Here is a 24,968-nt window from a genome sequence, read left to right as displayed (position 1 = left end):
AGGGCAAGAGGAAGGAACACATACCAATCCTCATAGAGGGATCAGAAGTGGAGAGAGAGAGCAGTTTCTAGTTCCTGGGTGTCAAGATCTCCGAGGACCCCACCTGGTCCTGACATATCGATGCAGTTCTGACGAAGGCAAGACAGCGACTATACTTCATTAGGAGTTTGAAGAGATTTGGTACATCAACAAATACACTCAAAAACTTCTGTAGATGTACCATGGAGAGCATTCTGATACATTGCACCACTGTCTGGTATGGGGTGGCAGCTGCACAGGACCGATAAAAGCTGCAGAGGGTTGTAAATTTGGACGGCTCCATCTTGGGTACGAGCCTACAAAGTACCCAGGACATCTTCAAGGAGTGGTGTTTCAGAAAGGCAGTGTCCAATATTAAGCACCTCCAGCACCCAGGACATGCCCTTTTCTCACTGTTACCATCAGGTAGGAGGTACAGAAGCCTGATGGCACACACACAGCGATTCAGGAACAGCTTCTTCCCCTCTGCCATCCAATTCCCAAATGGACATTGAACCCGTGAACACTACCTCACTTTTTTAATATATATTATTTCAGCTTTTTGCACAATTTTTAATCTATTCAATAAACCTATACTGTAATTGATTTGCTTTTTTTTTTAAACTACATTTTTTTCTTTTTCTTCTATATTATGTACAGTGGCATGTAAAAATTTGGGCACCCCGGTCACAATTTCTGTTACTGTGAATAGTTAAGGGAGTAGAAGATGAACTGATCTCCAAAAGTCATAAAGTTAGAGATGAAACATTCTTTTCAACATTTTAAGCAAGATTAGTGTATTATTTTTGTTTTGTACAATTTTAGAGTGAATAAAAGGAGCGCCATGCAAAAGTTTGGGCACCCCAAGAGATCTGAGCTCTCAGATAAATTTTACCAAGGTCTCAGACTTTAATCAGCTTGTTAGGGCTATGGCTTGTTCACAGTCATCATTAGGAAAGGCAAGGTGATGCAAATTTCAAAGCTTTATAAATACCCTGACTCCTCAAACCTTGTCCCAACAATCAGCAGCAATGGGCTCCTCTAAGCAGCTGCCTAGCACTCTGAAAATTAAAAATAAATGATGCCCACAGAGCAGGAGAAGGCTATAAGAAGATAGCAAAGTGTTTTCAGGTAGCCATTTCCTCAGTTCGTAATGTAATTAAGAAATGGCAGTTAACAGGAACAGTGGAGGTCAAGTTAAGGTCTGGAAGACCAAGAAAACTTTCCGAGAAAACTGCTCGTAGGATTGCTAGAAAGGCAAATCAAAACCCCTGTTTGACTGCAAAAGACCTTCAGGAAGATTTAGCAGACTCTGGAGTGGTGGTGCACTGTTCTACTGTGCAGTAACACCTGCACAAATATGACCTTCATGGAAGAGTCATCAGGAGAAAGCCATTCCTGCGTACTCACCACAAAATTCAGCGTCAGAAGTTTGCAAAAGAACATCTAAACAAGCCTGATGCATTTTAAAAACAAGTCCTGTGGACTGATGAAGTTAAAACATAACTTTTTGGCTGCAATGAGCAAAGGTATGTTAAGGGTCAGCTCCTGGGCCCTCAGAGGCTCCACCTTCCTCTCACCCCAAACCTTCCCTCTCCACTGACACCACCAGCCTCTTTTCCTTCTCTACACTGACGACTGCATTGGCGCTGCTTTCTGCACGCATGCTGAGCTTGTTGACTTCATTAACTTTGCCTCCGACTTTCACCCTGCCCTCAAGTTTACCTGGTCCATTTCCAACACCTCCGTCCCCTTTCTTGATCTTTCTGTCTCCATCTCTGGAGACAGCTTGTCTACTGATGTCTACTATAAGCCTACGGACTCTCACAGATATCTGGACTATTCCTCTTTTCACCCTGTCTCTTGCAAAAATGTCATCCCTTTCTCGCAATTCCTCCGTCTCCGCCGCATTTGCTGTCAGGATGAGGCTTTTCATTCCAGGACGAAGGAGATGTCTTCCTTTTTTAAAGAAAAGGGCTTCCCTTCCTCCACCATCAACTCTGCTCTCAAACGCATCTCTCCTATTTCACGCACATCTGCTCTCACCCCACCCTCCTGCCACCCCACTAGGAATAGGGTTCCCCTTGTCCTCACTTACCACTCCACCGGCCTCCGGGTCCAACATATTAGTCTCCGTAACTTCTGCCACCTCCAACGGGATCCCACCACTAAGCACATCTTTCCCTCCCCCCACCGCTTTCTGCAGGGATCACTCCCTACGCAACTCCCTTGTCCATCCGACCCCCCCACATCCCTCCCCACCGACTCCCTCCCGGCACTTATCCTTGTAAGCGGAACAAGTGCTACACATACCCTTACACTTCCTCCCTCAACACCATTCAGGGCCCCAGAGTCCTTCCAGGTGAGGTGACACTTCACCTGAGTCAGCTGGCATGATATACTGCGTCCGGTGCTCCCGATGCAGCCTTCTCTATGTAGGTGAGACCCGACGCAGGCTGGGAGACTGTTTCGCTGAACACCTGCACCCTGTGTGCCAGAGAAAGCAGGATCTCCCAGTGGCCACACATTTTAATTCCACGTCCCATTCCCATTCTGATATGTCTATCCACGGCCTCCTCTACTGTCAAGATGAAGCCACACTCAGGTTGGAGGAACAACACCTTATATTCCGTCTGAGTAGCTTCCAATCTGATGGCATGAACATTGACTTCTCTAATTTCCGTTAATGCCCCACCTCCCCTTCGTACCCCATCCGTTATTTATTTATATATTTATTTTCTCTCTCTCCTTTTTTCTCCCTCTGTCCCTCTCACTATACTTCTTGTCCATCCTCTGGGCTTCCCCCCTCCCCCTTTCTTCCTCCCTGGGCCTCCCGTCCCATGATCCTCTCATATCCCTTTTGCCAATCAACTTTCCAGCTCTTAGCTGCATCCCTTCCCCCTCCTGTCTTCTCCTATCATTTTGGATCTCCCCCTCCCCCTTTCAAATCTCTTACTATCTCTTCTTTCAGTTAGTCCTGACGAAGGGTCTCGGCCCGAAACGTCGACTGTACCTCTTCCTAGAGATGCTGCCTGGCCTGCTGCGTTCACCGGTAATTTTTATGTATGTTGTTTGAAATTCCAGCATCTGCAGATTTCCTTGTGTTTGCGCTCATAGACAGTAGATGTTTAAAGTAACGAAGGCCAAATGCAGACAAATGGAACAGCTTGGGTGACATGGACAATCTGGATGTGTTTTCATGTTAGAAACATAGAAAAGCTACAGCACATACAGGCCCTTTGGCTCACAAAGTTGTGCCGAACATGTCCCTACCTTAGAAATTACTAGGCTTACCCATAGCCCTCTACTTTTCTAAGCTCCATGTACCTATCCAAAAGTCTCTTAAAAGACCCTAACGTATCCACCTCCACCACCGTTGCCGGCAGCCCATTCCACGCACTCACCACTCTCCGCATAAAAAACTTACCCCTGACATCTTCTCTGTACCTACACCCCAGCACCTTAAACCTGTGTCCTCTTGTGGCAACCATTTCAGCCCTGGGAAAAAGCCTATACTGTAATACTATAACAGGACAGGTGGGAAATCACACTCACCTCTTCCATCACCAAGCCCTTCATCAGCTTTGCCTTCCTGTCTTTCTTCTCGTGACCGAGGCAAGAATGGGAGCAGGTTTTCACTGCGGAACGGGTAGCATCGGTATGTGACACCTAACAAGAAAGCAGAAAGCTTAATCCCGCGTGCAGAGGTAGAAGCTGATCACAGTTCCTTATTTCCTTTGACATGGGAAGGTATTTCAACCCATCAATTCTAGAATGGTTTGCAGAACAATCCTTACAAAGAAAATTTTCCCTTACACTCTAAACCCTGTATTCAGTACTTTGGTTCTCTAAATCAATATACTGAGTATAGGAGTTGGGGTATTATATTGAAATTGTATAAGACTATGCTGTAGCCCACTTTAGAGTATTTTGTCCAGTTTTGGTCACTTCCCTCTCTTAATAAGATTGAAAGAGTGCAGAGTGAGAATGTTCCTGGGGCTTGAGGCCCCAAGTTACAAGGAAAGGTTGAGCAGGTTCAGACTTTATTCCCTGGAGTGGAGGAAAAAGAGGGGAGATTTGACAGAGGGGTATAAAATTATGAGCGATATAGATAGGGTAAATGCAAGCAGGCTTTCTCTACTGAAGTTGGTTGAGACTAGAATGAGAGATCATGGGTTAAAGGTGAAAGGAGAAATATTTAAGGGGAACATAAAGGGAAACTTCTTCACTCAAAGGGTGGTAAAAGTGTGGAATGACCTTCCAGTGGAAGTTTGACTTCAACATTTAAGAAAATATTCTAATAAGTATATGGATAGGAGGGATACAGATGGGCCAAAGGTTGTTCCTGTGCTGTAGTGTTCTATGGCTCCATGATACCCATTCTCTTCACATTCCCCATCAATTTCCCCAGATTCTAACAGTCACCTACATACGAGAGGCAACTTGCACACATGTGCTAGCGAGGGCGTGCTTAGATGAATGTGTGGCTGAGGATTTGATGCAGGGGGCAGTGATTCAGGTTCTTATATCATTAGGCTGTCTTCTGAGGCAGAGGAGACCTGTACAATTAGGACAAGTTGTCTTTATATTGATAAACAATGACTCCAGATTGTCAGCACAGCCTTGTGCATGGTAAGTCATCTCACACACATAACACCCAGTTAAGATTTTTACTAATATGGCGTAACTATTTCATTTTAGCAGTTCTGTAACAGCAGTCTGTTCTGCTTTTTGTATGTTTGGGTTTGAGCTAAAGATAACGGGCTATGTTGTTCAACTTAGAAATGCTGTGTCAGGCAATCAAGATGGTGGAATTGGGAAAAGGTTCCAGAGAATGCTGGGCGGAGAGGCTTTCAGTGATGGACACTGTTGTGGGTAGAGGACTTTTTGGTGGGAACTGGGAGAAGACAAGAGGGAAGATGGCAAAAGATGCCATCCCTGTTGCACAAGGTGCTTTGTGCAGATGAACAGCTTCAAAGGAGGAAGGACCAATCCTCCCATGGGGAAACAGACACAAAATGCTGGAGGAGCTCAGCAGGCCAGGCAGCATCTATGGAAAAAAGTACAGTCGACATTTCGGGCCAAAACCCTTTGGCAGGACTCCATGCCAAACCAGTTGAACTGCTTACTCCCATTGACCTGCACTGCCACCATAGCCCTTCATACTCCTACCATCAATGTACCAAACTCTTAAACGTTGAAACTGACCTCACATGCACCGCTTGCGCTGGCTCTCATTCCACACTCTCATAACCCTCTGAGTGAGAAGTTTCCCCTCATGTTCTTATTGCACTTTTCACTCTTAACTCGTGACTTCTAGTTATATTCCCTCCTAACCTTAGAGGAAAAAGCCTGCTCGCATGTACCCTATCTATGCCCCTCATAATTATGTATACCTCTATCATATCTCCTCTCAATCTTCTATGTTCCAAGGAATAAAGTACTAACCTATTCAATCTTTCCTTGTAACTCAGTCATCCAAGCCCAGCAACGTTCTTGTAAATTTTCTCTGCATTCTATCAACCTTGTTTACATCTTTCCTCTAGGTAGGTGACCAAAATTGCAAACAAGATTCCAAATTTGGCCTCAGCAACATCGTATACAACTTCAAAATAACATCCCATCTCCTATGCTCAATACTTTGGTTTATGTGTCAAAAGCTTTCTTTACAACCCTACCTACCTGTGACACAACGTTCAACAAATCACGGATCTGTATTCCCAGATCCCTTTGTTCTACCATGTGCCGCACCACACACTGTGTACGACCTACCCTGGTTGGTTCAACACTTTGCATTTGTTTGCATTAAATTCCATCCGTAATTTTTCAGCCTAATTTTCCAGCTGGTCCAGATCATACTGCAAGCTCTGATAGTCTTCTTCACTGTCCACTACATCACCAACCTTGGTGTCATCTGTAAATTAACCAACGGGACCACAGACCCTAGGTTGTTAATGCCTGGTTTAGAGGGACAAGGGCCAAATGGGAATGGCTCAGGTTGGGAGGTTGGCCTTGTTTCCATGGTGTATAACTCTATAAATGGCCAGATGGCAAATCACACTCTGGGTATGGATCAGTTGAGCTGAAGGGCCTGTTTCTGTGTTTATGGCTCATTTTAATTATCACAGAATTACCAAGGCATTCATTATCAAAGTTCAGCACCAAGCCTCAAGGTGAGATAGAAACCATAGAAACCATTGAAACTACAGCACAGAAACAGGCCCTTTGGCCCTTCTTGGCTGTGCCGAACCATTTTCTGCCTAGTCCCACTGACCTGCACACAGACCATATCCCTCCATACACCTCCCATCCATGTATCTGTCCAATTTATTCTTAAATGTTAAAAAAGAACCCGCATTTACCACCTCGTCTGGCAGCTCATTCCATACTCCCACCACTCTCTGTGTGAAGAAGCCTCCCCTAATGTTCCCTTTAAACTTTTCCCCCCTCACCCTTAATCCATGTTCTCTGGTTTTTTTTCTCCCCTTGCCTCAGTGGAAGAAACCTGCTTGCATTCACTCTATCTATACCCATCATAATTTTATATACCCCTATCAAATCTCCCCTCATTCTTCTACGCTCCAGGGAATAAAGTCCTAACCTATTCAACCTTTCTCTGTAACTGAGTTTCTCAAGTCCTGGCAACATCCTTGTAAACCTTCTCTGCACTCTTTCAACCTTATTTATATCCTTCCTGTAATTTGGTGACCAAAACGGAACACAATACTCCAAATTCGGCCTCACCAATGCCTTATACAATCTCATCATAACGTTCCAGCTCTTATACTCAATACTACGATTAATAACGGCCAATGTACCAAAAGCTCTCTTTACCACCCTATCTACCTGTGACGACACTTTTAGGGAATTTTGTATCTGTATTCCCAGATCCCTCTGTTCCACTGCACTCCTCAGTGCCTTACTATTAACCCTGTATGTTCTACGTTGGTTTGTCCTTCCAACGTGCAATACCTCACACTTGTCAGTATTAAATTCCATCTGCCATTTTTCAGCCCATTTTTCCAGCTGGTCCAAGTCCCTCTGCAGGCTCTGAAAACCTTCCTCACTGTCTACTACACCTCCAATCTTTATATCATCAGCAAACTTGCTGATCCAATTTACCACATTATCATCCAGATCATTGATATAGATGACAAATAACAATGGACCCAGCACTGATCCCTGTGGCACACCACTAGTCACAGGCCTCCACTCAGAGAAGCAATTCTCTACCACCACTCTCTGGCTTCTTCCATCGAGCCAATGTCTAATCCAATTTACCACCTCTCCATATATACCTAGCGACTGAATTTTCCTAACTAACCTCCCATGCGGGACCTTGTCAAAGGCCTTACTGAAGTCCATGTAGACAATATCCACTGCCTTCCCTTCATCCACCTTCCTGGTAACGCCTCCTCAAAAAACTCCAACAGATTGGTCAAACATGACCTACCACGCACAAAGCCATGTTGACTCTCCCTAATAAGCCCCTGTCTATCCAAATGCTTGTAGATTCTGTCTCTTAGTACTCCCTCCAACAACTTACCTACTACTGACGTTAAACTCACCAGCCTATAATTTCCCGGATTACTTTTCGATCCTTTTTTAAACAACGGAACAACATGAGCCACTCTCCAATCCTCCGGCACTTCACCCGTAGACAGCGACATTTTAAATATTTCTGCCAGGGCCCCCGCAATTTCAACACTAGTCTCCTTCAAGGTCCGAGGGAACACCCTGTCAGGTCCCAGGGATTTATCCATTTTAATTTGCCTCAAGACAGCAAGCACCTCCTTCTTTTCAATCTGTACAGTTGCCATGGTCTCACTACTTGATTTCCTCAATTCCATAGATTTCATGCCAGCTTCCTTAGTAAATACAGACGCAAAAAACCTATTTAAGGTCTCCCCCATTTCCTTTGGTTCCGCACAAAGCCGACCACTCTGATCTTCAAGAGGACCAATTTTATCCCTTACAATCCTTTTGCTCTTAATATACTTGTAAAAGCTCTTTGGATTATCCTTCACTTTGACTGCTAAGGCAACCTCATGTCTTCTTTTTGCCCTCCTGATTTCTTTCTTAAGTATTTTCTTGCACTTCTTATACTCCTCAAGCACCTGATTTACCCCCTGTTTCTTATACATTTCATGCAACTCCCTCTTCTTCTTTATCAGAGTTGCAATATCCCTTGAGAACCAAGGTTCCTTATTCCTATTCAATTTGCCTTTAATCCTGACAGGAACATACAAACTCTGCACTCTCAAAATTTCCCCTTTGAAGGCTTCCCACCTACCAATCACATCTTTGCCAGAGATCAACCTGTCCCAATCCATGCTTTTTAGATCCTTTCTCATTTCTTCAAATTTGGCCTTCTTCCAGTTCAGAACCTCAACCCTAGGACCAGATCTATCCTTGTCCATGATCAAATTGAAACTAATGGCGTTATGATCACTGGAACCAAAGTGCTCCCCTACACAGACTTCTGTCACTTGGGCAGATTATCAAATCTTGGTTTAAGGGTAGGTTGTAATGATTCTTATAGGTGGAAGGAAAGGCAGAATGTCTCAGCCATTACTGCAAGAGCCACTAAACTCGGGTTTGGGCAGAAGGTAAAGTCAGAGCACCGATTTCTTATAAAGTTGTACATCTTGATATCGGCAGATGGACAGCGGGTATCCAAGGATGAAGTGTCCAACACCAGAGGGCATACATTTGAGATGGGAAAAGATAAGTTCAAAGGAGAAATGCAGGGCAAGTTGTTGTCTTTTTTAAAAAAAACACAGAAAGTAGTGGGGCGGGTGCCTGGAAAGTATTACCGGGGTTGATGATGGAGGTAAATATGATAGGGGTATTCAAGAGGCTCTTTAATAGACACATTAATGTACAAGAAATAGAGGATATGGACTGAATGAAATAGTTTAATTGGGCATTTGATTATTTCATTCAACACATGGGCTGAAGGGTCTGTTCACTTGCTGTTCTGTTGGACCATAAGACACAGAAGAATTAGACCAGTCAGCCTCTCGATTCTGCTTCTATCGTATTTTCCTGCCTTCTCCCCATAACCTTTGAAGTTCTATTCTATATTTTATCCCTACAAGGTCATGCAGGGATCTGTAAACAAGAGCGAAAACTGATCAAATCTTGGTACTGCTTATTTGTACAATGAAAGCTCTCAGAAACTAATGTGATTAAAACAAGATAATTTGTTATTACCTAAGAGGTTGATTTTTCTTCCTGTGTAGAAAGAGATACCATTGTATTTCTTTAAGACACTCACCAGTCTTCATGAGGACATTAACTGCCATAGTTGTGAAGTCTTTCGTGCAGGCAGCATGTGTCTGAGACTCGGGTGGAAGTTCATAGCTACTCACTCCAGTCACACTGTTTACATACACCGTCTTCCCCAGAGATCCGTCAAAATACTGCAGCCATTGTGAAGAAAAACCTTTCAAAGTATTGACACCTTGACAGGTGCCCACACCAACATCTGCTTCAGCAGCTCCTGGTACTGTGGGAATCCATGAAGGGTCAGATTCCTTACTGCTGGCCACAGCATCATCCTGTTGGCTTAAGTGCTCTTCAATTGTTTCATCTGTTTGGGGTTGGTCTCCAGGGTGCAGCTCAGGCTGTGAAACTGCTCCATCAACTGCCCTTTCCTCAGTTGTAGCACGAGACAATTCCTCTGAGTTAGACTTTTCATTAATCATAGCAAGGTTGCATATATTTCCAGCACCTGTACAACTTCCCTCTCCACCAACTCCCGCACAGTTATCAGAGTTTGCTTCAGCTCCTGAGAGCTGTGGTTCTGGAGATAAACAGTGTGAAGATGCATGTTCCAGCTCCGGAAGCCTCTCTAGGCTCTGGAAAGGTGAAATACAGTCTGCAAAACTCCTTGAATTGCACTCCCAACTCTTCTCTCCTTGTCCAAGGTATTTTAATCTGGACAATTTTGCAGCCAAAGTTTTTGGAAGCCCCTTGGAAACAGGGGTAATGTTTTTGTTTTGTGAATAAGTAGCTTGTGCAATAAGACTGGGCTGCACTTGGGATATGTGTCCAGCTATTGACCTAGAGCCACAAGTATGCAAGTTCCTTTGGAAACCAACAGACTGGCTGTGCAGTGAACTCTCACTGCGGACATTAGCTCCAAAGTCTGGGCATCTTGCACCTACATTCTGGTTCAAATTGTCTGCTTCTTTAATTACCGTGGCATCCTTTGGTATCGATTTCATGGCTGGACTACCATCGCCATGTCGAGTGACCTCAGTATGTTGGGAAGAGTTGCCTCCATCCTGACCACTGGCCCTCCCATATTCTCTTCTAAATGCATCCAGCGAAGCAGTTATCAGAGACATACTTAGCTTCCTGTAGAATCTAGCTTGACAGGAGATAGGTTCACAATTGGCAACTTTTCTGCACTTGGAATTAACATGATCTTTCAGTGACATAATCTTCCCAGGTGTCATCACTGATTCAGTGAGGCTCCCAGACTGATTATGATACTGGGAAGTACTCTGAACTTTCTGACAAAGCCTGTTGGATCTTCGGGGTTTGGCCTTCCCGCATTCCCTAGTGTCACTCAAGTGCATATTGCCCCCAGCCATAAGCCGAGTACATCCCCTTTTCAATCTCTCATTAATATCCCAGGCACTGACTGGGCCTAAGTGAAAGGTACGTCCCCTCTCTATATCGTTTCCACGTTCGAGGTCAGAACCTTTCATTTTCATAGGGATCACATGGGTTATAAGACCTGTGACACCAAGTTCCACTCCCTGACTCTCGTGTGTCTGTTTTCCCGAGAGCTCCTTTCGACCTGTCTGCAGTCCACTAACCTCCCCTTCTGTTGTCTGCACCTCCTCTTGAGGTGAGACACTGCTACCTGATGAGCCCTCACTCTCATAAGCAACAGCAATCTGATAAATTCCATCTCCTTTTGTGAGCACCTGCTCTCTGCTGGGCTGCACCAACTTCATTGGCTGTGTCTCAGGGCTATCTGATGTACTCAGGCTGCTGAGGGAACTACTGTCTCCTGACTCTTTCCACAGAGACTTGTTGCAGGCAGTTGTCCGCTGACCAGCATTGTCTAAAATGGGTTTTGGAGCTTCAGTAGAGTGTAACGCAATGCCTGAATGTTCCGAGACTGGTTCTTCATCCTCAGCACCCAACACCCCAACCTTCTCAATTGTTTCAAGCCCCTGATACACAGCATTTTCCCTAGAGGTTTCAGGTAGTACTGCCTGCCTATGCACAGATTTGGACTGGACTGCAGCCATTTCATGTGAGAACACAGGTTTTGAGCTGAGAAGAGGTGACTGGGGATGTTCCTGTTCCTCTAAAGGCTCCAGTAGCAGTTTCTCCTGTAGCAGGAAGGCATGGACTCCCTCCTCCAAGCAGCTCAGCAGCAGGTCCCAGGAGCTGAACTCCAGCAAGGTGCGACCAGTCTCCCAGCAGGCATCATACTGCCTATGGTCACACCTGACATTGATGATATAAACAGGGTGGAGATCAGGGCTTCCACGGGACCCAGTAGAGCATCCTGACCTACATATCAGGCTGCTTCGCCTGATCAGCAAATCCAGTTGCACATGTATACGGGTTTTTAGCACCAGTCGCCCATTGACAAACACCAGCCGCTGTGCCTTGGTATGGTGGCCCTGTCGGCTAATGAAACCGCTGATATGGAAACAGTCATTTGAGTGCCGAACAGGGCCAAGAGCTGCTGCCTTCTGTGTACCGTAGATCTGAGCAAAGCGAGCCGGCAAGCTGCTCGCTTTCGGCAGCCTGACTACAAGCGAGCCTCCAGCTGTGGAAGAGGCTTCGTTCCGCAAGGTGAAGGAGACTCCAGGGTGCAGAAGACTCAGGGCTTGAACTCTGAGACGGATCTGCTCCCACTCCAGGGTTCGGATCATACGGCGTCGCCTCACTGGCAGTCGGTAAAAGAGATTGCATACAGTGACAGTGGTGCCGGGGCTGGGCCTGGCTACCTCGGCCCTGAACACCTGCTGGGCCTGTCCATTGCGGAACAACTTGACCCATGTCTGGCTGCCACCACCTTGTGGCCTGCTCACTATCTCCAGCAGACCCGACAAGTGTGCAATGCTGGCCAGTGCCTCACCACGACACCCAGGCCCCACTTCAGGCTCCTCCTCCAATCCTTCTCCAGGGCCCTCTCCACCCCCGAGTTCTTCTCCCTGTCCACTCCCGGGATTCTCTTCCTCTGTAGAACCCCCGGAACCCCCTCCCTGTCCATCCCAGGGACAGTCTGGCCGTGTATTCCAGGGAACCCCACCCTGCCGGGCCCTGGGCCTTTCCCCAGACCCAATGGCGCGGCTACTGTGGTAGCGCGCTCCCGCCAGCACCAGCGCCGCGCGCTCCAGCCCCACGCCGTTATCTGCCACCTGCACGCGCCCGATATCTGCGTTAACGCGAGCCGCCGCACAACCGCAGCCGGCTGCCAGGCTGTTCAGCAGCAATTCTTCCAGGCAGTGGGCGAGCGACGGCACTTTCACTGCCGAACGAAGTCCATCCTGTACGCTCACCGACAGCGAGCGCAGCTTCTGCGGCGGCGTTTCCTTATCCATGCGACCCGACACCAGAACCAGAGCCAGGCCGCCTCCAGCCCGCTAGGCCCCGTTACCGTAGCAACCGGAACCGCCCTCGACGCAGGCACTTGCGCCGCACTGCGGGCGCCACGAGGACTGCAGGAAATGTGAGGGCAGGGCAGGGCGGGAGGGTCGAGTCGGCTGGTGCTGTGGAGGGGGAAGCTGTCTGGGTGGTATTGAGTGAATCTCCCTCATAACTGGGAGACAGAGTGGCTCATAATTGTATGTTAATGGGGTAAACCAGGCTCCTGATGAGAGATACAGTGTGTTAGACCACCAGACATAGGTCATTTGGTCCATTGAATCTGATCTGCCTTTTCATCATGACTGATTTATTTTCTTTCTCAACCCCATTTTCCTGCCTTGTCCCCAGAACCTTTGATATCCTGACTAATCAAGAACCTATCAATCTCCAGTTTAAATATACTGAAAATCAAATTGTTTAATTATCAGTTACAGACATTCCACCCTGCAAAAACTCATTTCAGGGGGGTAGCACCATCAATTTGCTGGAGACTCTTGGAACTTATGGGGGAGGTGGGATGTTTGCAATAGAGTAACTCCTTAGCAGCTAGCCAGCTAGTTTAAATAACGTTAGCTATACTAATGAATGAATGACACCTGTTAAACTCACCACAACATGTCTTTTACAGTCTTAACCCACCATGGGCAATAGAAAAGTCACTGTTGCAAACCGCAGCAAGCAACACTGCCATTATTTTTTTACCCCCTAGGCAAGGGGTACACTTTAGGGTAGTCTGGGGTGATGTACGTTTTATATTTTCTTTTTTTGGAACACTCTGCCATGGCGCGCGCATGCTCTGTCACTCACGCTCTCTCATCATTTTCGCTTGCTTTCTCTCGCTCGCGTGCTCTCGCTTGCTTACTCTCTCTCTCGTGGTTGCTCTCTCGCTTTCTCTCTCTGGCTCGCTCTCAAAAAAATTGATCTCCGTGATATTGTATATAATTTGCGGGCATCAGGGAGCCACCATTGATATAAAGGAGACTCCCGGAACTTCCGGGAGGGGTGGGATGTTTGCAGTCAGACCATACATGGATACAGTTGAACAGCCCAGGTGTATATACATTCACAATAGCGAGAGAGAAAAAAACACACATTACACAAGAAAACACATGTATAATCCAAGTCCCTGAGCAACATGCAAATTGATGGTACAGCTACCGGCAATCCAGCCTGTCCTTCTGCCAGTCGAACACTGGAGGGCAGCACTTACAAACGAGGTTAGCTCCCAAATTAGTCCGTGAGCCAGGACCCCAAATTTGGGCCACCGGTACCATCTGGGGGGAATAATTCTTACAGTGATTTTTGGCAAGGTATACACCCATAGTGCTAGAAAATATGTGATAGCATTGCAGTAGTGGTAGCTTGCATGGTCACCGTCATGCTATAAGAACCATGATCCTATGGTGCTTTGCCTATGATAAGATGAATTATGCCAGGTACCTGTCCCCTTACTTTGCTCAGATGATGAACCTCCCAGAGAAGAATCCTTCTCTGTCTGAGGCCTTCAAGACAGGCCAATTCTCAGTGCAGCTGTCAAGTAACAACCTCTTTGGGCAGATCCCTGTGGACCAGGCTATTGAAGCCACAGTGAACAAAGACACACAGACTCCTGGAGGCACCTCACGGTTCAGCCTGAATGCTGGAGCTATCAAGCGTTACTACGTAACAGCTGAGCACCGCAGTGCATTCCTGGGACAGTTAAGGGAGATGGTGCAAGGCAACAAATCAGAGCTTTGTCACATGGAGCTGCAGCAGCCAAAAATCCAGAAAGATGAGGAAGCAGTTTCAGCAGTGGTTAGCCTCATACATGAATGGGTCAACCCATTTGCTGAGAAGCAGGACCTCATCAGCATCTCTACGGCAAAGGCAGCCCCCAAGGACATTGCCTCTGACCTGATGACGAGATTGGTGAGCAATGCTATGCAGCCTTCAAGGATGAGAGACTAGAGGAAGACCCACCAGCAAAGAAATTCCATGACCCAATGAAAACCAACAAGCTGAAAACATTCAGTAATATGTGTAAGAAGAGAGAAGTGAAATCAAATGGGAGGGCGATCATCTTGAAAGCAGACAGGTCTTTGTTTAGATGCATCATAGTGATGGCACAAGGGCTCAGTCTACGTATGGAGGATATCCTTTCTCATCCCCTTGGACCGTTGTCCTGGGCCCTGTCCACACCAGAAGGATTGCTGAGAAAGACAAATAAAGCTACTTTAGCCACAACCTTGCAGAAAAATGTAGCAGTAGAAGAGCAACTCCCAGGAAACTCTGCTAGAGTGGTTGATGGAATGAACTTAGTCCATCCCTGTGAAAGGTGATCAAGTTACTTTCAGAGATGTTGCCACGACAATTCTGGGTATGGCTCTGAGGGAAGGCAGTCAGAGTAGCAGAATAGATGTTGTGTTCGACACATACAAGGAGAACTCTATCAAGAATAGTGAAAGGTCTCTACGGGGTGAAGAGACTGGTCATGAGTTGGAAGGTATCACAGGCACACAGATGGTGAGGCAGTGGAGGAGCTTCCTGACCAAAGTCAGTAACAAAAATAGTCTCATCAGCTTCATAGTCCATGAATGGAAGAAGGCGGAGTACAGAGCAAAGCTACAGGAGAAGATTCTGTATGCAATTGTGAATGACAAATGTTACAGAATCACATCTCAAGACAGTGAGGAGATGTCAGCTCTTCAGTGTCAACAAAAAGAAGCAGATGGCTGCCTACTTCTCCATGCTGCCCATGCCACGAGAGGGATGCCAATCGTAGTGATCTGCTCAGAAGACATGGATGCCTTTATCATGTCTCTAGCATTTTGTGACAAGATTGAGGCCCCATTGTTCCAGAAGTGTGGGACTAGAGAACCCGTACAAGGCTTGTAGACATCAGGAAAGTTGCTGCCACTGTTGGCATAGAGGTTTGTAGGGCTCTCTTCGGGTTGCACGCATATACAGGATGTGACACTGTAAGAGCTTTTGCAGGCAAAGGGAAGACAAGTGCCCTAAAACTTCTGACCAGCAACAGGGAAACTCAGGACACATTCTTAGAGTTGGGTCAGGAATGGGACCTCTCCCCAGAACTGATGGACAAACTGGAGGCACTTACATGTCTCCTGTATGCCCCAAAAGCATCGACCACTGATGTTAATATGGAATATATACAAAAAGTGATTACTTATTTGAAGTAATAAAGCTGCCACTGGTGCAATGCTATCGCATATTTTCTAACTCTAGAGATGTATACCTTGCCAAAAATCACTACAAGCATTATTCCCCTCAGATGGTACTGACCAACCCCACTGGCTCACAGGCTAAATGAGCACAGATTCCACACTACACCGCCTCCAGTGTTTTCTCACTTGGACTGCATCAGCAGGCAAGCCCACGGCTTGAGGCCATGTCCTCGCTACACCGAGCCCTTGCTGTTCCCTTGTCATCTGTCTCACCACCAAACAGGGGAAACAAGCCTGCAGCATCTCACATTATCAATGTCCAACAGGGTCTTGAGTTTGCGAGAGAAACATCCAAGACAGTTACAGTTATGCTGCACGCTGCTTTTGCGCACCAACTCCGACGTCTTTGAGTAGCAGGCAGCAACACTGTCTGCACGCAGGTCAGCCCCTCCAAACCTTCTCTGGTCCACCTGCCAGCTTCTTCTCCAGCTCAACCGATGGCTTCTCCTTCTAGCCATCCACCAGCTTCTTTTTCGACTCTTCCACGGTCCGTGCAACACCCCGGTCGGCAGCTCCAAAGAACGAACAGATCACAGACGTTTTAAAATTGCTGTACCCATTGGTCTTGGAGTACTGTATGGTCTTTTGATCATAAAAAAAATCACATTTTAAAAAGAAAAGTGCACCTTTGGTTAGCTTCCAAGAGGCTGCTGCGTTGGAACACACCACCAACTTACCAGCGTGTTTGAACTTATTTAGCCTCTTCAGCAGTCTGATTCACCACCTCCTGGCTAAAGAAATGTTTCCTTATCTGTGTCCTAAATGGACATCCCTCTACTCTGAGGCTGTGAATGTCGTGAAATTTGTTGTCTTTGCAACAGCGGTACACTGCAATACATAATAATAGAAAAAAGTGAATTACTGCAAGCCTATATATACATTAAATAGTTATATTAAGTAAGTAGTGCAAAAATAGAAATAAAAAAGTACTGAGGTAGTGTTCAATGTCTATTCAGAAATTGGGTGGCAGAGAGGAAGAAGCTATTCCTGAATCACTGAGTGTGCCTTCAAACTTCTGTAGTTCCTTCCTGATGGTAGCATTGAGAACCAGCCATAACCTGGTTGACAGGGGTCCTTGAAGATGTCCTGAATACTATGGAGGCTAGTGCCCATGATGGATCTGACTAAGTTTACAACTCTCTTCGGATTATTTCAAACCCTGTGCTGTAGCCCGTCCATTCCAGATGGTGATGTAGCCTGTTAGAATGCTCACTGTGGTACATCTGTAGAAATTTGCAGGTGTCTTTTGTGACGTACCAAATCTCAAACTCCTAATGAAATCCCAGTCAAGGTGGCGCCAGCAAACAATGATTCCTCAGGTGACAGCTTCCAGAGAGTCAATTATTTATTTCAATTATCTCATTTTTTCTATGCCTTTTACTTATGCTTTTTATCTTAATTCTGCTTAGGAAACTGTGGAAGTCTATGACTTACAGTTTAGCGTTCAATCAAGTGACCTAGTGCTCTGCTGTCCCCAAGGAAGTTCCAGGACAGAACCACAATCATGAGCTGTCCTGAACAGGAGACCAGAGATGGGGCGCAGGAACATGATCAACCTTATTTCTTGCTGATCAAAGCTTTGAGGAAAATTGACACATCAAGGGGAAATCAGAGGAGGCCGGATCAGTGGTTGCTCTTAACAGGTCAGGTCAGGGGTCAAGTGGCGGCGTGAGGCCAGAGGTCCATCTCCACGGTAGGTCACATCGGGCTGGAAGTCGCTCCCTGGGGAGGCCGTGTCGGACCAGAGGGATGTTATGTATAAGTTGTATAAGATGCTGGTGAGGTCTAATTTGGAGTATTGTGTGCAGTTTCTCTCACCTACGTACAAGTGAGATGTAATCAAAGTTGAAAGAGTACACAAGGATGCTGGAATTGATGGTTTTAATGCAAAGTTTGCAGATGATATGAAGATAGGTGGAGGGGCAGGAAGATTTGAGGAAGTAGAAAGGCTACAGAAAGATTAGACAGATTAGGAGAATGGGCAAATAAATGACAGTTTGAATACAGTGTTGGGAAGTGTATGGGCATGCACTTTGGTAGAAGAAATAAAAGAGTTGACTATTTTCTAAATGGAGAGAAAAATACAAAATACTGAGGTGCAGAGGGACTTGGAAATCCTTGTGCAGGAAATTTGCAGTTTGAATCAACGACAATGAAGGCAAATGCAATGTTTGAATTCATTTCAAGAAGACCAGAGTATAAGAGAAAGGATGTAAAGTTCAGACTTTATAAAGCACTGGTGAGGCCTCACGTGGAGTATTGTGAGCAGGTTTGGGCCCCTTATCTTAGAAAGGATGTGCTGATGTTGGTTAGGGTTCAAAGGAGGTTGATGAAAATAATTCCATGATTGAATGGCTTGTCATATGAAGAGCGTCTGATGGCTCTGGGCCTGTATCCTCTGGAATGCTAGGGCTTTATAAGTCACCGGTGAGGCCTCACCTTGAGTATTGCGAACAGTTTTGGGCCCCTCATCTTAGAAAAGATGTGCTGGCATTGGAGAGGGTCCAGAGGAGGTTCCCAAGGATGATTCCAGGAATGAAAGGGTTACCATACGAGAAAGGCATTCTCTGTAGGCATTTAGAGAATCATGGTCTGATCAGGGACAGTCAGCATGGCTTTGTGAAGGGCAGATCGTGTCTAACAAGTCTGATAGAGTTCTTTGAGGAGGTGACCAGGCATATAGATGAGGGTAGTGTAGTGGATGTGATCTATATGGATTTTAGTAAGGCATTTGACAAGGTTCCACACAGTGGGCTTATTCAGAAAGTCAGAAGGCATGGGATCCAGGGAAGTTTGGCCAGGTGGATTCAGAATTGGCTTTCCTGCAGAAGGCAAAGGGTCGTGGTGGAGGGAGTACATTCAAATTGGAGGGTTGTGACTAGTGGTGTCCCACAAGGATCTGTTCTGGGACCTCTACTTTTCGTGATTTTTATTAACGACCTGGATGTGGGGGGTAGAAGGGTGGGTTGGCAAGTTTGCAGACGACACAAAGGTTGGTGGTGTTATAGATAGTGTAGAGGATTGTCGAAGATTGCAGAGAGGCATTGATAGGATGCAGAAGTAGGCTGAGAAGTGGCAGGTGGAGTTCAACCCGGAGAAGTATGAGGTGGTACACCTTGGAAGGACAAACTCCAAGGCAGAGTACAAAGTAAATGGCAGGATACTTGGTAGTGTGGAGGAGCAGAGAGATCTGGGGGTACGTGTCCACAGATCCCTGAAAGTTGCCTCACAGGTAGATAGGGTAGTTAAGAAAGCTTATGAGGTGTTAGCTTTCATAAGTTGAGGGATAGAGTTTAAGAGTCGCGAGGTAATGACGCAGCTCTATAAAACTCTGGTTAGGCCACACTTGGAGTACTGTGTCCAGTTCTGGTCGCCTCACTATAGGAAGGATGTGGAAGCATTGGAAAAGGTACAGAGGAGATTTACCAGGATGCTGCCTGGTTTAGAGAATATGGATTATGATCAGAGATTAAGGGAGCTGGGGCTTTACTCTTTGGAGAGAAGGAGGATGAGAGGAGACATGATAGAGGTATACAAGATATTAAGAGGAATAGATAGAGTGGATAGCCAGCGCCTCTTCCCCAGGGCACCACTGCCCAATACTAGAGGACATGGCTTTAAGGTAAGGGGTGGGAAGTTCAAGGGGGATATTAGAGGAAGGTTTTTTACTCAGAGAGTGGTTGGTGTGTGGAATGCACTGCCTGAGTCAGTGGTGGAGGCAGATACACTAGTGAAGTTTAAGAGACTACTAGACAGGAATATGGAGGAATCTAAGGTGGGGGCTTATATGGCAGGCAGGGTTTGAGGGTCGGCACAACATTGTGGGCCGAAGGGCCTGTACTGTGCTGTACTATGTTCTATGTAAACATTTGATGGTCTGTACTCACTGGAATTCTGAAGGATGAGGAGGATCTCACTGAAACATTTCAAATGTTGAAAGGCCTTGACAGAGTAGATGTGGAAAGGATATTTCCCATGGTGGGGGAATCAAGGACAAGAGGGCACAGTTTCAGATAGAGGGGCGCCTCTTAAAAACAGAGATGCGGAGAAATTTCTTCAGGCAAAGTGTAGTGAATTTGTGGAGTTTGTTGCCACGTGCAGCTGTGGAGACTTGGTTGTCGGGTGTATTTAAGGCAGAGATCGAGAGGTTCTTGATTGGACATGGCATCAAAGGTTATGTCAAGAAAGCCGGGAACTGGGTTTGAAGGAGAAAAGAAAGGATTAGCCATGATTGAATGGTGCAGCAGACTCGATGGGCCAGATGGTCTAATTCTGCTCCTATGTGCTACGGTCTATGGAATTCAGAAGAATGAGGGGTGACCTCATTGAAACCTATGGAATGGTGGAAGCCCTTCATAGCGTGGATAGAGAGGATGTTTTCTATGGTGGGAAATTCTAAGACCAGAGGACACAACTTTGGAATAGAGGGGTGTCCTTTTAGAATGCAGATGAGGAGGAATTTCTTTAGCCAGGCAGTGGTGTATCTGTGGAATTCTGTGCCAGGAAGCTGTCCAGGGCAAGTCTTTAGAAATGGTGACATAGGGTCAGAGAATGTTGAATCTTTGTGGGTGGAGTTAAGAAACTGCAAGGGTGAAAAAAACATTATGGGAATCATATATAGGCCTGGACGTAGTAGCCAAGATGTGGGTTTGAGATTGCAAAGGGAGCTGGAAAAGGCATGTAATAAGGGTAGTGTCACAATTGTAATGGGGGACTTCAGTAGTCAAGGGGATCAGGAAAATCAGGTTGGTAATGGATCACAAGAGAGAGAATCGGTTGAATGCCTACAAGCTGGCTTTTTAGAGCAGCTCGTGCTTGAGCATACTCAGGGAAAGGCTCTCTTAGATTGGGTGTTGTGTAATAACCCAGATCTTAATAGGGAGCTTAATGTAAAGGAACCCTTGGGAGGCAGTGATCATAATATGATTAAATTCATATTGCATTTTGAGAGGGGGAAGCATAAGTCACATGTTTCAGTATCGCAATGGAATTAAGGGGAATTACAGAGGCATGAGAGAGGAGCCCAGGTGGATTGGAGGAGGATACTGGTGGGGATGATGGCAGAACAGAGATGGCTGGTCTCTGAAAACAGTTCACAAGGTGAAGGATAGATCCGTCCCACAGAGGAATAAGTTTTCAAATGGTAAGGGTAGGCAACCATGGCTGACAAATGAAGTTAAGGACTGCATAAAAACCAAGGAAAGGGCATGTAAGGTAGCAAAAATGAGTGGGAAGTTGGATGACTGGGAAGCTTTTAAAATCCAACAAAAGGCTACTAAAAAGCTATAAGAAGGGAAAAGATGAAATATGAGGGCAGACTAGCCAATAATATAAAGCAGGATACAAAAAGTTTTTTCAGTTCTATAAAGAGTAATAGGGAGGTGTGAGTTGATATTGGACCACTGGAAATGATGCTGGTGAGGTAGTAATGATGGACAAAGAAATGGCAGATGAACTTAATGGATACTTTGCATCTGTCCTCACTGTGGAAGACACTCGCAGTGTGCCAGAGGTCCGTGAGTGTCAGAGAGCAGGAGTGAGTGCCATTGTTATTACAAAGGAAAAAGTGCTAGGCAACTCAAAGGTCTTAAACAAGTGAAAATCTGCAGATGCTGAAAATCCAAGCAACACAAACAAAAGGCTGGATGATCTCAGCAGGCCAGCCAGCATCTATGGAAAAAAGTACAGTCGGCGTTTTGGGCTGAGACCCTTCGGCAAGACTGGAGAAGAAAAGCTGAGGAGTAGATTTAAAAGGTGGGGGGAGGGGAGAGAGAAACACAAGGTGATAGGTCAAACTGGGAGGGGGAGGAATGAAGAAAGAGCTGGGAAGTTGATTGGTGAAAGAGGCACAATGCTGGAGAAGGTAGAGTCTGAAAGAAGAGAACAAAAGGTCATGGAAGAAAAAAAGGGGGAGGAGCACCAGAGGGAGGCGATAAGCAGGCAAATAGATAAGGTGAGAGAGGGAAAAAGCAATGGGGAATGGTGAAGGCGAGGTGGGGTTGGGGGTGATTACCGTAAATTCAAGAATCAATGTTCATGCCATCAGATTAGATGCTGCCCAGCTAGAATATAAGGTGTTGTTCCTCCAACCTGAGTGTGACCTCATCGCGACAGCAGAGGAGGCCATGGATTGACATATTGGAATGGGAATGGGAAGTGGAATTAAAATGGGTTGCCACTGGGAGATCCTGTTTCTTCTGGCGGACAGATCGTAATTGCTCGGTGAAATAGACTCCCAATCTATGTTGGGGTCTCACCGATATACAGGAAGTTACACCGGGAGCACCGAACACAGTATATAACTGCAACAGACTCATAGGTGAAGTGTCAACTCACCTGGAAGGACTGTATGGGGCCTTGAATGAGGGAGGAGGTTTAGGGGCAGGTGTAGCACTCTCTTTCCTGGCACTTACCCTTGAAAGCGGAACAAGTGCCATACAATTGACAGATCCTTTCTGATACCCTCGAAATTGACATCTCCTTAATTTAGAATCTCAGCCCCAAGGAACAGACATATCTCCTTCTCCATAATCACCTTGAAACTAATTGGACAGATACATGGATGGGAGGTGTATGGAGGTATATGGTCCGTGTGCAGGTCAGTGGGACTAGGCAGAAAATGGTTCGGCACAGCCAAGAAGGGCCAAAAGGCCTGTTTCTGTGCTGTAGTTTCTATGGTTCTAATGTCATTATGATCACTGAATGCAAAGTGTTCCCCTACACAAACATCTGTCACCTGGCCTGTTCCATTCCTTGATAGGAAATCCAGTATTTCACTCTCAGTTGGATGAAGGAAACTTTCCTGAACACATTTGCTGAACTCAATCCCATCCAGCCCTTTTACAGTATAGGAGTCCCAGTTATTATGCGGAAAGTTAGGATCACCTATTGTCACAAGCTTATGATTCTTGCAACAGTTTGCAACCTATCTACAGATTCGCTGTTTTAAATCCTGCTGTCCACTGGGTGGTCTATATACAGTGGTCCCCAACCTCCGGGCCGTGGACCGATACGTTGCCGCGAAGAATGCAGTGGTGCAGCGGTGGCCAGAATGCACCCAGCACACCTTTAAGAAAAATGCCGAAATAAACAAGCTAATTAATTAGGTGCCGCTCGGCACGTAAATGTCGGCCCAGATCAAAGGGTACACATTCTTCACAGCAATGTATCGGTCCGCGGCCCGGAGGTTGGGGACCACTGGTTTATAATATAATCCCACTCATGTAATTATCCCTTTCGTCCTCTTCAATTCCATCCATATAGCCTCGCTCGGCGAGTTCTCCAGTCTGTCCTTTCAGAGTACCACTGTGACTTATTTTCCTGAGTGGTAATGCCACCCCTCGTCCTTTAATCCCTCCTGCTTCATCATGTCTAAAACAAGGGAACCCCTTGTTAAGCAGCCTCATGTGTGGCACCTTGTCAAAGGTCTTGTGAAAATTCAAGTACACAACATCCATCAATTCTCCTTTGTCTATCCTGCTTGTTACCTCTGCAAAGAATTCCAACAGATTTGTCAGGCACGATTTTCCCATGAGGAAACCATGCTGACTAAGGCCTATTTTATCATGTGCCTCCAAGTACCTGGAGACCACATCCTTAATAATCAACTCTAATATCTTCACAACCACTGAGGTCACACTAACCTATAGTTTCCTTTCTTCTGCCTCTCTCCCTTCTTAGAGTGAGATTTACAATTTTAAAGTCTTCCAAAATCATTCCAGAATCTAGTGATTCTTGAAAGATCATTTATAATGCCTCCACTATCTCTTCAGCCATCTCTTTCAGAACTCTGGGATCTATCTGGTCCAGGTGACTTATCTACCTTCAGACCTTTCAGTTTCCCAAGAACCTTCTGTCTAGTTATGGTAACTTCACACACTTCATCCCTCTGACACCTAGAACTTCCACCATACTGCTAGTGTCTTCCATAGTGAAGAATAATGAAAAATACTTATTTGGTTCATCCACCATTTCATTGTATATACTGCGTCCGGTGCTCCTGATGTGACCTTTTATATATTGGCGAGACCCGACACAGACTGGGAGACCGCTTTGCTGAACATCTACGCTCTGTCCGCCAGAGAAAGCAGGATCTCCCAGTGGCCACACATTTTAATTCCACATCCCATTCCCATTCTGACATGTCTATCCACGGCCTCCTCTACTGTAAAGATGAAGCCACACTCAGTTTGGAGGAACAACACCTTATATTCTGTCTGGGTAGCCTCCAACCTGATGGCATGAACATCGACTTCTCTAACTTCCGCTAATGCCCCACCTCCCCCTCGTACCCCATCTGTTACTTATTTTTATACACACATTCTTTCTCTCACTCTCCTTTTTGTCCCTCTGAATATACCTCTTGCCCATCCTCTGGGTCCCCCCCCCCTTGTCTTTCTTCCCGGACCTCCTGTCCCATGATCCTCTCGTATCCCCTTTTGCCAATCACCTGTCCAGCTCTTGGCTCCATCCCTCCCCCTCCTGTCTTCTCCTATCATTTTGGATCTCCCCCTCCCCCTCCAACTTTCAAATCCCTTACTCACTCTTCCTTCAGTTAGTCCTGACAAAGGGTCTCGGCCTGAAACGTCGACTGCACCTCTTCCTAGAGATGCTGCCTGGCCTGCTGCATTCACCAGCAACTTTTATGTGTGCTACTTCTCCAACGTTGTTTTCCAGTGGTCCAATATCCACTCTCACCTCTATTTTACACATTATGTATCTGAACAAAACTGTTGCTATCCTCTTTAATGTTATTGGCTAGCTTACTTTCCTATTCCACCTTTGCCTTCTTAGTGACTTTTTTAGTTGCCTTCTGTTGGTTTTTAAAAGCTTCCCAATCCTCTAACTTCCCACTAATTTTTGCTCAATTATATGCCCTCCGTTTGGCTTTTATGTTGGCTTTGACTTCTCTAATTAGCCATGGCTGTGTGATCTTTCCTTTAGAATACTTCTCTATATATTCCCCCTCCTTTAATCCCACACCAATCTGATTTTCCCAATCTGCCTGCATATTGAAGTCCCCATGATGATGGTAACATTGCCTTTTCTGTCTCCCATTGTAATTTGCAGACCATATCCCTACTACTGTTTTGGGATCTG

General features: G+C 45.9%; 1 protein-coding gene across 8 annotated transcripts in view; it reads right to left on the bottom strand.

Annotated features, from left to right (window-relative positions):
• mlh3 (mutL homolog 3 (E. coli)) overlaps positions 1-12,643 on the bottom strand; it is a 122,762-nt gene extending 110,119 nt beyond the window's left edge. For all 8 annotated transcript variants that reach the window (XM_072274817.1, XM_072274819.1, XM_072274820.1 and 5 more), the window contains exons 1-2: positions 9,299-12,643; positions 3,574-3,687 (exon numbers count right to left, since the gene is read on the bottom strand). In XM_072274817.1, the coding sequence (XP_072130918.1) occupies positions 3,574-3,687; positions 9,299-12,599 (3,415 nt within the window). In that variant the 5' untranslated portion in view covers positions 12,600-12,643. The remainder of the gene's footprint in view (positions 1-3,573; positions 3,688-9,298) is intronic.
• Between the last annotated feature and the right edge of the window lie 12,325 nt (positions 12,644-24,968).

Source organism: Mobula birostris, chromosome 1 (genome assembly GCF_030028105.1).
Source record: "Mobula birostris isolate sMobBir1 chromosome 1, sMobBir1.hap1, whole genome shotgun sequence".
NCBI lineage: Eukaryota > Metazoa > Chordata > Chondrichthyes > Myliobatiformes > Myliobatidae > Mobula > Mobula birostris.
Note: the sequence above shows the minus strand (reverse complement) of the source record. Positions and strands in the feature narration are given on the sequence as shown.